Source organism: Capsicum annuum, chromosome 1 (genome assembly GCF_002878395.1).
Source record: "Capsicum annuum cultivar UCD-10X-F1 chromosome 1, UCD10Xv1.1, whole genome shotgun sequence".
NCBI lineage: Eukaryota > Viridiplantae > Streptophyta > Magnoliopsida > Solanales > Solanaceae > Capsicum > Capsicum annuum.
Genome location: NC_061111.1, coordinates 237002568 through 237020885, shown reverse-complemented (window position 1 = coordinate 237020885; position 18318 = coordinate 237002568). Strand labels below are relative to the sequence as shown.

The following is an 18318-nucleotide window of genomic DNA, read 5'->3' as shown; positions in this document are numbered from 1 at the left end:
TGTGAGAAGTGACTAAAAGTGACTAGAAGTGACTAAAAGTGACTCTGACCGAAACATGCTCACACGCTGGATTATTAGATTTGATGGCTGAAAAGTGACTACAATCTGAGGAAAAAAAAGTATATGGGTAGGGTCGGAATGATGACACGACCCTACTGAAAAAAGAGAAATATGTGTAGGGTCGAAATGGTGGCATGACCCTATTGAGAAATAGAAATTATATGAGTAGGGTCGGAATGACGGCACGATCCTACTGGAAAAGAGAAATTATATAGATAGGGTCGGAATGATGGCATGACCCTACTGAAAAAGATCTGAGGAGTCACTAGAAAGACGTACGGAACTATGTAAATTAAATCTGAGGAGTCACCAAAAAGATGCATGGTGCTATGCAACTCATATATGAGATAGTAGTCCGAAAAGATGCACGGTGCTACGCAAATCAAATATGAGAAAATAGTCACCGAAAAGAAATACGTTGCTAAGAAAAATAGATATGAAAAAGTAGTCACCGAAAAGATGCATGGTGCTACGCAAAGATATAAGAAAATAGTCAGTAGAAAGATACACAGTGAGTCAGTGACCCAACTTTTGCTAACATAATCATTGGCCAGATGGGCGACATATATGGATTATAGCCACCTGCCGGCAACGGAAACTCTTTGATTCTTTACCAAGATCGTGGAAGCTTTGATGCCTTGTGAGAAAATATAAGAGAAAAATACTATTGAATTGTTGTAACTACATTATTACATTGAGGCTCTATTTATAGACAATACATTCTAATCCTTTTCCTAATAGGACACTACATTATAATCCTTTTCCAAGTAGAATTTTATATGCTATTCCTATTCCTACTCATATTCTAACACACCCTATGACATTTTTGAAAAGTTTGAGCAACATAACCTCTAACCACCTCATTTAAAGCCTCCCAAAATCTTTTTTTCTCCTCCTCGTCCAAACCTGCTTGCAGAGCGTAGGCATTAATAACGCTCAAAGACGACCACCCAACGACCAACTTAATCGATATCAACCTATCGTTCACCTTCTTAACCTCTGCCACCTGCCCCCGAAGCTCTTCATCTACTAAGATACTGTAACATCCTGAGTCTGTACCCCGGACGCTACATGGTGCTTATAATCTCGAAGGACCACAAGCTAACCCATGATTGGTACATGCTGCAATAACTGAATAATAATATTGTAGTATGCGGAAATTAGGCGAAAAACATGCCATAAGGTTCAATACTGTAATAAAACTGAATACAGTATAACAATACCAAAACTGAAACATCTGTCTGAAAAATACTCTAGTCTGAAAAAGCCTCTAAACTGTTTGAGATATACAGTTGATGGGACAAGTCCCAACTAACTCCGGCTACTGAAATAAACTAAAATGCTGAAATAATAATCATGTCCTCGAACTATGAGGACTCACCACTAACTCTGACTACTGAAAATCTGTAACTGCTAGGGATGATCGGGAGTTCGTGCGTCTGAATCTATGATATAAAACATCATAGCTCAAGAGAAAAGTATGCGTCAGTACTTTGAATGTACTGGTATGCTAAGTGAGGTAGGCTGAAATACATGGGTTCATATACATGAACAATACTGAATGAATGACATGAATATAACTGAATGAGAGTACATGTATAAATACGTATACTGTAACTGAGATCATGATAACACTGGATATTGAATTTTCAATTACTGATTTACTGATAACTGAGTATACTGATACTGTGTAACTGATAACTGAGTGACTGTATCTGACAGTCTTGATCCTGTGGAACTATACTGAGTTCTATACTGAACTGAGTGACTGTATCTGACAGTCTTAAATCTGTAGAGCTGAACTAAGTTCTATTCTGAGACTGGAACTGAAACTGAGACTGTAGGAGGTAATCATCTAACCGATATACCCCTTTTTTGAATAGATTGGGGTCCAACCTGTAACCCCAGTTGGAAGGGTGTCAGTACCATGCCACGGGTAAAGACAACTATGAGTTAACTCTCTCTAACGGGAAGCTCTTTTTTCAACCCTCGCTGGCAGGAAAACTCGTACGAGATGTATCAACCCTAATCTGACAGGAGGATATCTCAACCTACGCTGGCTACGTAGTTCTGTAACGCAGGGATTGCTACTAAGGGTCAGACTCTCTGCTGGAAGGAATGCCCCCATCCCTAGGTTAACTTGGGGCTGAATCCTACTCCCAACTGAATAGACACTGAACTGATTTCTAGTTCATACTAGGCTTGACTAAACTATTACTAATTATATTGTCTAACTGAACTGAACTGAGTTCACTGAGTTCCGTTGACTGATGGAATACTACTGAATTCTGTTAACTGGCTGAATTTACTGAGGCCTGAACTGAATACTAAACTGGACTGGACTGATACTGAGTCTACTGTGTTTTATCCTGAGTTCTGTAACTGACTGAGAGTACTACTGATCGTAACATGACTGAATTCTACTGATCGAGGCATTACTGAGATTATTCTGTGACTGACACTGGCTCTAGGTAAAAAACTAAGTTGTCGGGTATTAAATACCCCCAGGATTCAATAGCATGAAAAGTAAAGCATCGCATGATCTTGCATAGCTTACAAATGCACACTTGTTCATAATGTATCTATAGAGGCATTTTATCAAACACTTGCAGGGCATACTATATGCACATAATACTAAACAACATGTGAGCATCATGATTCAATTCCAATTTTACAATTTCAAGGGTTTAATCATGGATTCACATGAATCTACACACATAATAATCAATTCCACATGAAACGTGTAATAAATCATGAAATAGGAACCTAATTCAAATAATAATCATGAATACACATAAATTCCAATCATGGAAATCATGAAATCAAACTATTTGAGCTTTAAAAGAGTTTCTTGGACTCCAAGGGTGGAAGGAACCCTTGGATGAACACTTCACATACCTTGGTTGCTAAATTCTTGAAGATTAATGGTGGAATCTTGAGCCTTGAATTTGATATTCAATCACTTAGGGTTTTTGTTCTTGAGCAATTTGTGAAATAATGAGTGTATGTTGCAAATAGAAGGCTAAATTTTGTGTTTTTGGGGGCTGAAGGACTTGGGAAAGGACCCAAATACCCTTAAGGATGCGGATTTTTAATGACTGAAAACTGAATTGTCGACCGTAGATCGACGTACCGTGTTGTTGGCATCAACGCGATGGCCAACGCATTGTGTTGAGTCCGTATCGGTTCACTGGAATTTGCACTGAGCTTAGGGAAAAATTATTCGTCGACGCGATGGACGATGCCACGCATCGATATCGTGTTGACTCACTATTTTAGTCACTCGAACTGATCTAAATAAAGTTCGAAAAATCCAAAACTTGTCCGGAAACCCCTACTGACATTCCTGATCATAAATCAACCTAAAAATCGATATTTTAAGGTCATAAGAGTCATGAAATAGAGTTGCCAACTTACGAAGGCCAAAATAATCCTAAATCTGAATACATAGCTAGAATTTTCTAAGTCTGGGACCCCTTAGCAAGCTTACTGAGTTGAGCTTAGGATTTTGCGGGGTCTTACAATATCTCCCCCTTGGGAATATTCGTCCTCGAATGAGACTGATTAAACTGAGAATACTGATAGACTAGGTTTAGACATTGGACATGCACAACTGAAGCATGATTTCATGACTGAAATTACTGATATACTGAATTATCATACTGAATATGCATATCTAATGCATGAGTACATAGCTGAACATGATTCATAAATGCATGACTGGGATTACTGATAAACTGAGTTCATATACTGAACATGCATATCTGATGGATGAGTACATGACTGAACTGATTCGTAATGCATGATTGTGTATGCAACGTTAATTGATACCAAGTTGGTAGCTATATCTGAACATGAGACTGAGTAAATTTAATAGGAAAACTAGTACCTTGGGCTGAGTTTGAGTTTGCGGAGAAGAGGTGAGGATACTTGGTCCGCATGTCTGCCTCTGCTTCCCTCGTAGCTCCGTCAACGGACTGATTTCACCAAAGAACTTTGACTAGAGAGACTTCTTTGTTCCTCAGCCTGCGAGTCTGAAAATCAAGGATTTCGACTGGGATCTCTTCATAAGAGAGACTGTTCTGAATATCTATGCCTTTTATAGGGGATACGACTGCTGGGTCACCTATGCATTTCTTTAGCAAGGAGACATGGAACACTGGATGCACTGAAGCTAAGTCTGAAGGCAACTCAAGCTCGTAAGCTACCTTTCCAAAACGGCTGAGAATTCGGTAAGGACCGACATATCGGGGACTGAGTTTCCCCTTCTTGCTAAACCTTTTCACTCCTTTCATAGCAGTGGTTTTCAAGAATACAAAATCATCGATCTCCAACTCGAGATCATTTACTGAATACGCATGATCGAGAACATGAGAACATTGTTAGCATGATGTAAATATTGTATATTAATGTAATCATATATTGTCGTATATTAGTGTAATTACATAGATTTGATTTAGTAGTTAAAGAGAATAATAATGACTTTAGTAAGAGTAGATTTGGTGGGATAGAATAGCGAATTTAGAGGGATAGAAAAGCTGATCTTTAGGGATAGGAAGACGGATCTTTAGGGATGTAATCATTGAATATTTTCTATTTAATGACAAGACTCTCAATGTAAGATATTTTTGGCTTACATTGTGGCTCAATTTTCTACTTGTATCAAATTATTAAGATCTGATTTTGATGGAGAATATATGTCAAATGAATTCAAAAATTTTTTGCTTGACAAAGGAATTGTCTCACAACGCTCTTGTCCATATACTCCACAACAAAATGGGATCACTGAGCGTAAAAATCGTCATCTTTTAGATGTCACTTGTACTTTATTGATTGAGACCTCTGTCCCATCTAAATATTGGGTTGAAGCTTTGTCTACTGCTGTCTATTTAATTAACAGGTTGCCATCTAAAGTGTTAAATTTTGAGTCTCCATATTTTCGTCTTTATCACAAAAATCCAAGCTATGATAATTTTCATATATTTGGTTGTATTTGTTTTGTGCATCTTCCTCCTTCTCAGGGTAATAAACTTTTTGTTCAGTCTACTAAATGTGTTTTTATGGGTTATAGTACTTCACAGAAAGGTTTTCTCTGTTATGATCCATGTTCTAATAAATTTTATGTTTCTAGAAATGTTATTTTCTTTGAGAATCAGTATTTTTTTCCTACTCATGTTGAGTCATCTCCCACTTCTCTTCTTCTTCCTACTTTTGAAGATTTGTCATTTTTTTCTAAGAGGTTCAAACCCGGATTTGTGTACGAACATCGGCGGCCAACTTTACCCCTTCCTGATATTGTTCCGCCACCTGAAACTGCACCACAACTAAAATCTGAGAATTCTTCAAGGCCTGCTCTTGAGCCCACTCGACGATCTACGAGAGTATCTCGTACTCCTAATTGGTATGACTTTTCATCTACTTTATCCACCATATTGTTCCAACTTGTTACTCACAAGCTTCTAAGCATGAATGTTGGCAGAAGGCAATGGAGGAAGAACTTTTGGCTCTTAAAGAAAATGACACATGGGATATTGTTTCATGTCCTTCAAATGTCCATCCAATTGGATGTAAATGAGTTTATTCAATTAAATTTCATTCAGATGGAACTCTTGATCGGTACAAAGCTCGGTTGGTTGTTCTTGGTAACAAGCAGGAGTATGGTGTGAACTATGAAGAGACTTTTGCACCGGTAGCAAAAATGACGATGCTGAGAACTATTGTTGCTATTGCTGCTTCACAAAACTGAACTCTTCATCAAATGGATGTCAAAAATGTTTTTCTTCATGGTGATCTCAAAGAGGATATTTATATGAAACCTCCACCAGGTTTGTTCTCATTGCCTACATCAGATGTATGCAAGTTGAAGCGGTCTTTGTATGGATTAAAACAAGCTCCCAGAGCTTGGTTTGACAAATTTCGGTCTACTTTGCTACAATTCTCTTTTGAACAGAGCAACTATGACTTATCTTTCTTTCTTTGAAAAACATCCACAGGTTGTGTTCTTCTTTTGGGATATGTCGATGACATTATTATTACAGGAACTGATTCTTCACCAATCACTAGCCTGCAACAGCAACTTAAGGATTCTTTTCATATGAAAGATCTTGGTACTCTTACATATTTCTTGGGTTTGGAAGTTCATCGTGATTCATCCGGTGTGTTTCTAAATCAACACAAATATACCCAAGATTTGATTTCTTTGGCAGGTCTTCAGGATTCCTTCTCTGTGGATACTCCATTAGAATTGAATGTAAAGTATCGCCGGGAGGAAGGCGATCTTCTTCCTGATCCAACTATATTTTGGCAATTAGTTGGGAGCTTAAATTACCTTACTATTACCAGGCCTGATATCTCTTTTGCAGTTCAACAAGTTAGTCAGTTCATGCAAGCTCCCCGTCATCTTCATTTGGTGGCTGTCCATCGCATCATTCGATACCTTCGAGGAACATCTAATCATGGATTATTCTTTCCTAGTGGTTCGCCTATTTGTCTTAATGCTTTTAGTGATTCTAATTGGGCGGGATGTTCTGACACTCGTCGTTTGGTTACTGGTTGGTGCATGTTTCTTGGAGAGTCTTTGATATATTGGAAGAGTAAGAAGCAAGACCGCATGTCAAAATCTTCAACAGAGGCTGAATATCGAGCAATGTCTACTGCTTGCTCCGAGATTGTGTGACTTCGTGGACTACTTACTGAGATTGGATTTCCTCAATCTAATCCTACTCCTCTCCATGCTGACAATACAAGTGCTATTCAGATTGCTACTAATTCGATTTATCATGAGCGGATCAAACACATCAAAGTAGACTGTCATTATATACGAGAAGCTGTAGATAAAGGTGTCATTACTCTTCCACACGTGTCCAGTGATCTTCAAATAGCTGATGCATTCAGAAAATCAATGGCACAACAACGACATCAGTTTCTTGTCGGCAAATTGATGCTTCTTGATCTACCAGCATCAATTTGAGGGGGGATGTTAGCATAATGTAAATATTGTATATTAATGTAATCATATATTGTTGTATATTAGTGTAATTACATAGATTTGATTTAGTAATTAAAGAGAATAATAGTGACTTTAGTTAAAGCAGATTTGGTGGGATAGAATAGCGGATTTAGAGGGATAGAAAAGCTGATCTTTAGGGATAGGAAGACGGATCTTTAGGGATGTAATCATTGAATATTTTCTATTTAATGACAAGACTCTCAATATTGAGAGACATTCAGCAGAAAATTGACAAACATAACTGAGCCTGAAACGTGATATAGTGACTGAATATCATGAACGGAACTGAGCCCCTGAATACATAGCTTACGACTGAGATTGGAACTTATGGGTTCACCTATGAGTACCCACTACTCCAAATTGGATTCGTTACGTGAAGAGAAGATAGAAGGTTTACGTCATGAAAGCTCGGGGATTATAGTGCATCTCTTCCTTGGGACATTATGACCCCTGAAAAATGTTGACTTGGCTGAGATACTGAGGAAAAACTGAGATGCACAGGGCACCTACGAACTGAATCATGACTGCATATCGTGGGTCTAAAACTGAAGCATGACACCTGAACTGAGCTGAACTCGCAACCACACGATTGCTCGATCTTGGAATAGTTACATTCATGAGGCTTTGGATAGTGCAACTAGATGGAAATATGGGGAACCAAACCATACGAACTTGTCTGCCTGGCTGCTAAACTGAGTTATTGGTTTACGGACTAACTCATGCTGAAAACTAATACTCGACTGGAGCATTTCCCTAACACTTTTTCGATAGAGTTCTAGTGGCTTTAGGGAGAAAGGGAAACCTTGGCATGGTCTGAATAAGACATCTGAATAAGAAATCACCACGTGGCTGCAATTTTGTAATATGGAGCAAGGCCTACGAAACGACATCAAAGATAGAGTTACTAAGCCTTATGCACTGCAACTACTAGCTTGCAATCTTAGCCACGTTTCTCGACTATTCCCTCAACTGGAATTTCTACTAAAACACTGCATGTATTTCGCTCGAGGCTACTGAAAATATTAACATGGGCACTGAGCACGAACGCATAAACGTACTAACTTATCTGATTAACTGAGTGGCTGATAGCTGAATACTGGTCACGTAGGATTGAACTGTACTTAGTCTAGACTGAAACTTCATAGTATTATGCATATGCGGTAGGGAATGACTGAGTAACATGAGATAACTGGGCATGAATTCTCGAAAACTATACTATTTGAGAAGGTAAGACCAAGCGTATAACATAACTTTGAAATAGTCTGTAAACTGAGGTACTGAAATACTGATAACTGTGTGCTATGGTCAAGCAAATCTAAAATTGAACTGAGTTACTGATCTAATTACTAGACTGGGACTGTGACTGAGACTATAACTAAGACTGCAACTGAGACTGTACTGGAACTGAATACTGGGTTCTGATAACTCTACCTACTGAGGTCTGATCTGGACTAAATTCTCCCACTATGTTCAAGCCTACTCAAATATCCGAAATGCATTTAGCCACTTACACATCAACATGACATTTAAGCCTATTTTCATAACTACAGCCTCGTGTAAAACTAGCATGCAATAATCTTTTCTTAACATGAAACGTTTACTCTCTCCCTTCTAAGCAACTGCTCATCACTATATCATTTGGTAAGGAGAGTCCACTGAAGGGTTAAAACATGAGGACCTAAGGTATGCATGATGAAATTTGAATTTAGTCGATCGCTAGGAGTGTAGCAGGGGTCATGGAAACTGAGCATACTGTATAGCATGACATGGATACCTGAGTTATGAGCTGCATGACCTGAGTCTGGAGTTTCTGTATTCATGGAACATGATTCGTAACACTGGGTAAACTGGAACTCCTTATACTAGGAATTGTAAGCGTGCATGATTGCTAACGTGCACAAGTATGGCTATGATCACAGAGCTAACATGTAAGACAAGAATGGATATCATGATAACTGATGGTTTTTGAGAGTCTGAAGTAAGAGTTTGAGATGATTAAAGGATTTATCCTCATTACGGGTGTGAAAAATATGAGAGAAAATATTATTGAATTGTTGTATCTAAATTATTACATTGAGACCCTATTTATAGACACTATATTCCAATTCTATTCCTAATAGGACACTACATTACAATCCCTTTTTACGTAGAATTCAATATGCTATTCCTATTCATATTTTAACACTCCTCCTCAAGCTGGTGCATACAAGTCATATGTACCAAGCTTGTTACAAATGTAATTAATACGAGGACTGGTGAGGGACTTGGTGAAGATATCTGCAAGTCGATCACTTGACTTCACAAACTTTGTAACAATATCACCCGAGAGTATCTTTTCTTTGACAAAGTGACAATCAATCTCTATGTGCTTGGTCCTCTCATGGAACATTGGATTAGATGCAATATGAAGGGTTGCCTGATTATCACATACAAGTTCCATCTTACCAGTTTCTCCAAATTTAATTCTCTCAGCAATTGCTTGATCCAAACTAACTCGCAAGTTGCTGCAGCCATTGCTCGATATTCTGCTTCGGCACTAGATTGAGCAACCATACTCTGTTCTTACTCTTCCAGGACACCAAATTACCTCCTACTAAAACACAACATCCAGATGTAGAACGTCTATCAGAGGGTGATCCTGCCTAATCAGGATCTGTATATCCAATGATATGCTTATGGCCTCGATCCTCGAAGAGTAATCCTTTACCTAGAGATGACTTTATATATCGCAAAATCCAAACAACTGCACACAGGGGGAAGTCATAAACTGACTTACAACACTCACAAGAAAAGAGATGTCAGGTCTAGTCACTGTGAGATAATTCAACTTTCCAACCAACCGTCTATACTTTCAGGATCACTGAGTGGCTCCCTCTGTCCTGATAGAAGTTTAGCATTTGAATCCATAGGAGTGTCAATGGGTTGATATTCCATCATTCCTGTTTCCTCAAGAATGTCTAAAGCATACTTGCGTTGAGAAATAACAATTCATGAGCTGGACTGAGCAACCTTAATACCTAGAAAGTATTTCAATCTGCCAAGGTCTTTATTCTGGAAATGCTGAAAGAGATGTTGCTTCAAGTTAGTGATACCATCTTGATCATTGACGGTGATAACAATATCGTTAACATAAACCACTAAATAAATTCACAGATATGGTTCAGAATGGCGATAAAACACTGAATGATCAACTCCACTACGAATCATGCCAAACTCCTGAATAACTGTGCTAAACTTTCCGAACCAAGCTAGAGGAGATTGTTTCAAACCATAGGGTGACTTGCGCAATCGACATACTAGGCTTCTAGACTCCCCCTAAGCAACAAAAACAGGTGGTTGCTCCATATAAACTTCCTCCTCAAGATCACCATGCAGAAATGTATTCTTAATGTCCAACTCATAAAGAAGCTAATGACGAACGACAACCATAGAGAGAAAAAGATGGCTAGATGCTATTTTAGCCACGGGAGAGAAAGTGTCACTATAATCAAGCCCAAATATCTGTGTATATCCTTTGGCAACAAGGCGAGCCTTCAGCCGATCAGCCTGACTATCTGGACCAACTTTGACTGTATAAACCCAACGACATCCAACAATAGATTTACCTGCAGGAAGGGAAACAAGCTCCCAAGTACCACTCGTATGTAAAGCAGACATCTCATCAATCATAGCCTGTTTGCATCCTAAATGGGAAAGTGCTTCACCTGTAGTCTTAGGAATGAAAATAGAGGACAAAGATGATACAAAAGTATAATGGGGTGATGAAAAATGATGATAACTTAAGAAAGTATAATGTGGGTTAGCATTACGAGTGGATCTTATACCTTTTTGAAGTGCAACTGATTGACTAGGAAGAGGCAGGTCCGCAGTAGGGGAAGCATCAGGTGCAGGATATGAATCATCTGGGACTGATCCTGGATGTGAGCGGCGGTGATAAATCAAAAGTGGTGGTAATGTAGCTGGAGATGGAGAAGTAACCGTAGATTCCTCAAAGATTGTTGTGGGTAAGACTGGAGGTATGGGTAAAACCTTAGAGACATTAAGATGATCAGAAAATGTATAGAAAGGTTGACATTCAAAGAATGTGATATCAGTGGACATAAGGTAGCGACCCAGATCAAGTGAATAGCATCGATACCCTTTTTGAACTCGAGAGTAACCAAGAAAGACACATTTGAGAGCACGAGGGGCTAATTTATCTTTTTCCGGGGCTACGTTATGAACAAAACATGTGCTCCCGAAAACACGGGGGGGGGGGGGGGATAGAGTAGAGATGTGACTGAGAAAATAGTATGGAATAGGGAACCTTATTCTAGATCGAAGATGATGACATTCTTTTAATGAGATAGCAAGATGCGAGAACCGCATCGCCCCAAAAATGCAGTGGAACATGGGGTTCAATCAGAAGGGTGAGCAGTCTCAATGAGATGCCTATTTTTCCTTTCTGCTATACCGTTCTATTGAGGGGTGTATGGACATGATGTTTGGTGAATGATTTCTTGATGAGTCACGAACTCCTGAAACTATGAGGATATGCATTCTAAGGCATTATCACTACGAAAAGCATGAATAGAAACACCAAATTGATTTTGTATTTCAGCACTAAAACTTTTGAATATAGAGAATAACTCGGAACGATCTTTCATTAAGTAAACCCAAGTACATCTTGAAAAATCACCGATGAAAGTAACAAAGTAACGAAATTCTAAGGGTGAATTGACTCTACTAAGACCCCAAATATCGGAATGAACTAATGAGAAAATAGACTTTGAGTGACTCTCAATACTACGTGAAAAAGTAGCACGGGTGTGTTTCCCAAGTTGACACGACTCACAATCTAATGTGGATAGACTAGAAAAACTAGGCACCATCTTTTGTAGCTTGGATAGACTAGGATGTCTCAAACGTTTGTGAATAAGGTCGGGATAATCTGTAGCGGAGCATGCTTTGAAGGAATTTGAAAAGGTAAGATGGTAAAGGCCTTGTGATTTATGTCCTATGCCAATTGTCTGTCCCATTTTGCGGTCCTGCATTAGAAAAGAATCATAAAAAAAGTTATACTACAATTAAGGGCACATGTCAAATGACTAACAAATGCAAGATTAAAAGGACAACCAGGTACATAAAGAACAGAGTCTAGAGTGACAGAAGATAAGGGTTTGGCTTGTCCAACTCTTTTTGGCTCTGTTCGAATTCCATTAGCTAAAGTAATAGTAGAAAGAGATTGTGAATAAACAATATCAGACAAAAGTGATTTGTCACCAGAAATATGGTCAGAAGCACCTGAGTCCACAACGCATGATCCAAATGTAGGAGATTTTGCAGTTGAGGCTATTGGTAGAAATATATGCTTACTTGCTTGATACTTAAGATACTCATTATATTCCTTGTCAGATAAATATACACGTTGACCAACTGTGGTGTTAGACTGAGCAATATGAGCATTTTTGGATGGTCGACCATGCAAAGAATAGCATATTCCACGAGTATGTCCAAGTCTTTTGCAATAACTACACTTAGGTCGAGAATAGCATACGCCATGAGTATGTCCAAACCTTTTACAATAACTACACCTAGGTCAAGATCTTCCAAATCGACCTTCTTTTCGTTGATTCTTCATAAGCTCTAAATCTGAGTTTCTGATCTCCTCATTAAGATTCAGATTTAATCATGAAAAAGAAATACAGTTAGAATTTGGCCCGAAAAAATAAAAGTCCTCGGATATAAGATCTGATGTTCGAAAGTTGCTCGGAATCAGAAAATAATCATATGAGCAGCCTTAGAATGAATAAGAGAGGCTACTAAAAAAAGAAACTATCGAAAAAGTCGCCGGAATTTAGGTTCCGATGAGCGGAATCTTGAAAGACTTGTCGGAATCAAGAAAAAACTATTGGTACAGCCTTGTAATGAAGTGACGACCTAGCTTAAATAAAAAACTTGGCCGGAATAAACCACATGCGCCGGCACGTGAGGTGCTGATCTGAAAGTTCCGACGGCACGTGGATCACCGGAGATAAGATTCGAGCGCTGGGTTTGCTCACCTAGGTGTTTCTCACCTCGTGGTGGTGTTGGTTTTCGCACACAACACTTATAAAATAGATGAGGGCTCAAATTGGACTTAACAGTCGCCGGAAATTGAAGTACCGGGCTGTCTTATTGAGTTTTCTTCCCAAAAATTTTCTCACAAAACCTGCTCTGATACCATGATAAAGAAATGAACCTTGGGCCTAACTCAACCTCAAAAGCTAGCTCATGAGGGGAGGATTGCCCAAGACCATATAAGGAAACTAAGATCATATAAGGAGATCAAAGACCCTTTAACCCTCATTTAACCCACCGATGTGAGATTCCAACACCCCCCGCACGCCTAGGGCTGGACATCTGGAGCGTGGACAATATAAGACGGGGGGCCCAACATCGGAAACAATGAACTGGGTGGGCCTAGCTCTGATACCATGTGAAAAATATGAGAGAAAATATTATTGAATTGTTGTATCTAAATTATTACATTGAGACCCTATTTATAGACACTACATTCCAATTTTATTTCTAATAGGACACTATATTACATCCCTTGCTAAGTAGAATTCAATATGCTATTCCTATTCATATTCTAACAATGGGAATAGAGAAAGTGTCATCTATGTAGACTATGACGAACATGTCCAAGTACTGCTTGAACACACGATTCATCAAGTCCATGAAAGCTGCTGAGGCATTGGTAAGACCAAAGGACATGACTAGGAATTCAAAGTGACCTTACCAAGTTTTGAAGGCTGTTTTCGGGATGTCATATTCTCTGACTCTAAGTTGATGATAGCCTGATCTGAGGTCTATCTTAGAAAAGTAATAGGCACCCTGTAGTTGGTCAAATAAGTCATCGATTCTGGGAAGTAGATACTTGTTCTTGACCGTGACTTTATTTAGCTGACGGTAATCAATACACATTCTGAGAGATCGTCTTTCTTAAGCACGAATAAAACTGGGGCACCCCACGGGGACACACTTAGTCTGATGAATCCCTTATCTAGGAGATCCTTTAAGTGTTCTTTTAATTCTCTGAGTTCTGTGGGTGCCATTCTGTATGGCGGAATAGATATGAGTTGAGTATCTAGAAGAAGGTCTATTCAGAAGTCAATTTCCCTTTTGGAAGGAACTCCGGGGAGATCTTCGGGAAACACATCTATGAATTAATATGCTACTGACACTGATTCAAGAGTAGGGGTTTCTGAACTAGAGTGCTGGACTCGAACGAGAAGGTAGACATATCCCTTAGATATCATTTTTCTAACCCAAAGGTAAGAAACAAGCTGACCCCTAAGTGCTGAAGTACTACCCCTCCACTCAAGGACGTGTTCATTCGGAAACTGAAACTGGACAATTCTGTTTCTACAGTCGATTGAGTCATAGCAAGAATAAAGCCAATCCGTGCCGAGAATGACATCAAAATCAGTCATCTCTAATTCGCCTAAGTTTGCTGAAGTGACTTTCTGAGATACCATAATCGGACAGTTCTTGTATACTCGCTGGGCTATGATAGATTTACCCACTGGGGTAGAGACTGAGAAAGGCTCAGCTAGAATTTCGGGACTGACTCCAAAATCAATGGCTATATATGGAGTAACAAAGGACAACGAAGCTCCTGGATCTAGCAAAACATAAACATGTAAATGGAAAACTTGTAACGTACCAGTGACCATATCAGGAGAACTATCCTGATCCTGTTGGGACTAAAGAGCATAGAGTCTATTTGGGCGCTGCCCACTGGTGGCACTGGATGCGGCACCCTGCTGATTCGGGCGACCAGACTGAGCTAGGGGACGGTTATGCTGACTCTGAGAACCCACCTGAGGACACTGTCTGACCCTGTGGCCTGGCTTGCCACATCCGAAACACACATCACTGCCAGCTCTGTAGATACCTTGGTGGTTTCTGCCATATTTCAGACAAAGGGGATTGGTTCGACCAATCTTTGGCCTAGACGTTCTAGCCCTTATATTATTTCTCCCCTTTTTCATACGCCTCTCCTCCTTACTCTGTGGAGTATGAGCTGTAATCCTAGATAGGATAACAACCAACTGACTGTTCTGAGCAACTACTGAATGAGATAAGGAGGTGAAAGCAACTCTAAATTCAGCATGAGAAACATGCTCATTCAGGGGATCTGCCTGAACGGGCGGGGGGGCTGACTGGTTTTCATTACTTCTTTTGTTAGCTTCTCTAGAAGACATGTTCTGGAAGCATAAGGAAGATATGAATTAGACCGAGAGCTTAACTTGAGCTCATGCTCACTCGCACGACATGAATACTGAAAGAAGGGAAACTTTTCCTAAAACATCTAATAGCCTCCTTTCCATAAGTGTGGCATGCTACACACCCATGCACAAGACTACTAGATGTTGGTTTCAGACTTCCTAGGACTCTGTTGAACCTTAGGCTCTGATACCAAGTTTGTAACGCCCCGAGTTTGTACCCCAGACACTACACGGTGCTCATAATTTCGAAGGACCACAAGCTAACCCATGACTGGTACATGCTGCAATAACTGAATAATAATACCATAGTATGTGGAAATTAGGTGAAAAATATGCCATAAGGTTCAATACTATAATAAAATTGAATACGGTACTATAATACCAAAACTGAAACATCTGTTAGTAAAATACTCTAGTCTGAAAAAGCCTCTAAACTGTCTGAGATGTGGAGTTGATGGGACAAGTCCCTAACTAACTCCGGCTACTGAAATAAACTGAAATGCTGAAATAATAATCATGTCCTCGAACTATGAGGATTCACCACTAACTCTGACCGCTGAAAATCTGTAACTATTGAAAACCCGTGCGTCTGAACCTATGATATAAAACATCATAGCGCAAGAGAAAAGTATGCGTCAGTACTTTGAATGTATTGGTATGCTAAGTGAGGTAGGCTGAAATGCATGGGTTCATATACATAAACAATACTGACTGAATGACATGAATATAACTGAATGGGAGTACATTCATGAATACGTCTACTGTAACTGAGATCGTGATAACACTGGATACTGAATTTTGAATTACTGATTTACTGATATCTGAGTTTACTGATGCTGTGTAACTGATAACTGGGTGACTGTATCTGACAGTCTTGATCCTGTGGAACTATACTAAGTTTTATACTGAACTGAGTGACTGTATCTGACAGTTCTAAATCTATAGAACTGAACTAAGTTCTATTATGAGACTGGAACTGAAACTGAGATTGTGGGAGGTAATCATCTAACTGACATTCACCTTTTCTGAATAGATTGGGGTCCAACCTGTAACCCCAGTTGGAAGGGTGTCAGTACCATGCCATGGGTAAAGACAACTATGAGTTAACCCTCTCTAACAGGATGCTTTTTCGTCAACCCTCGCTGGCAGGAAAACTCGTATGAGATGTATCAACCCTAATCTGACTGGAGGATATCTCAACCTATGCTGGCTACATAGTTCTGTAACGCAGGGATTGCTACTAAGGGTCAAACTTTCTGCTGGCAGGAATGCCCCCATCCCTAGGTTAACTCGGTGCTGAATCCTACTCCCAACTGTATAGACACTGAACTGATTTCTAGTTCATACTAGGCTTGACTAAACTGTTACTGATTATACTATCTAACTGAACTGAACTGAGTTCACTCAGTTCCATTGACTGATGGAATACTACTGAATTCTGTTAACTGGCTGAATTTACTGAGGCCTGAACTAAATACTGGACTGGACTGATACTGAGTCTACTGAGTTTTTCTTGAGTTTTGTAACTGACTGAGAGTACTACTGATCGTAATGTGACTGAATTCTACTAATCGAGGCATTACTGAGATTATTCTGTAACTAACATTGGCTCTAGGTAAACAACTAAGTTGTCGGGTATTAAATACCACCAAGACTCGATAGCATGAAAAGTAAAGCATCACATGATCTTGCATAGCATAAAAATGCACACTTGTTTATAATGTATCTATAGAGGCATTTTATCAAACACTTGTAGGGCATAATATATGCACATAATACTAAACAACATGTGGGCATCATGATTCAATTCCAATTTCACAATTTCAAGGGTTTAATCATGGATTCACACAAATCTACACACATAATAATCAATTCCACATGAAACGTGTAATAAATCATGAAATAGGAACCTAATTCAAATAATAATCATGAATACACATAAATTCCAATCGTGGAAATTATAAAATCAAACTACTTGAGGTTTAAAAGAGTTTCTTGGACTCCAAGGGTGGAAGGAACCCTTAGATGAACACTTCACATACCTTGGTTGCTAAATTCTTGAAGATTAGTGGTGGAATCTTGAGCCTTGAATTTGAAATTCAACCACCTGGGGTTTTTGTTCTTGAGCAATTTGTGAAATAATGAGTGTATGTTGCAAATAGAAGGCTAAATTTCGTGTTTTGGGGGGTTGAAAACTTAGGAAAAGACCCAAATACCCCTAAGGACACAAATTTTTAATGACTGAAAATTGAACTGTCGACGCGCAGATTGATGCGCCGCATCGTTGGCATCAACATGATGGCCAATGCGCCGCATCGAATTTATGTCGGTTCTCTGGAATTTGCACTGAGCTGAGGGAAAAATTATCCGTCGACGCGATGGATGACCCGACGCATCGATATTGTGTCGACTCACTTTTTTAGTCACTCGAACATGGTTTAAACGAGGTTTAAAAAATCCAAAACTTCTCCGGAAACACCTACTGACATTCGTGATTATGAATCAACCTAAAGATCGATATTTAAGATCATAAGAATCGCGAAATAGAGTTGCCAACTTACGAAGGCCAAAATAATTCTAAGTCTGAATACATAGCTAGAATTTTCTATGTCTGGGACCCTAAGCAACCTTAAAAGACTGAGTTGAGCTTAGGATTTTGCGGGGTGTTATAGATACCTACCCCATTTCTATGCCTCACGCAGTCACGCTACCCAAGTACCACAACTTATACCCGTCCACATCCCTCGCCTTAGAGCCTACCCATTTGGTTTCCTGGATACAAGCTATACTAATCTTTCTCTTCCTAAGAATCTTCATGAGTTTTATGGACTTACCTTGAAGAGTCCCTATGTTCCAAGACCCAATTCTCAACTTGGACTCTCCTTTATCCTACCTAATGTTGGGGTTTTACCCTGATTTTCTTACTATATTTAAGTTTTACTTTTTCTTAGAAGGAAAATAAAAGTTACCATAATTACTTTTACTTTTCCTGAA

General features: G+C 39.2%; 1 protein-coding gene across 16 annotated transcripts in view; it reads left to right on the top strand.

Moving 5' to 3' along the window:
• Positions 1–18318, top strand: part of LOC107848124 (ABC transporter C family member 2) — a 56724-nt gene that overhangs the window by 19862 nt on the left and 18544 nt on the right. Inside the window, exons 13-14 of one of the 16 annotated variants that reach the window (XM_047400618.1) lie at positions 5298–5461; positions 5543–5736. The exons of 13 other annotated variants lie outside the window; for them this stretch is intronic. In XM_047400618.1, the coding sequence (XP_047256574.1) occupies positions 5298–5461; positions 5543–5726 (348 nt within the window). In that variant the 3' untranslated portion in view covers positions 5727–5736. Of the gene's footprint in view, positions 1–5297; positions 5737–18318 lie in introns of those variants that run through there. 2 more of the 16 variants (XM_047400634.1, XM_047400600.1) reach the window with 2 other exon arrangements.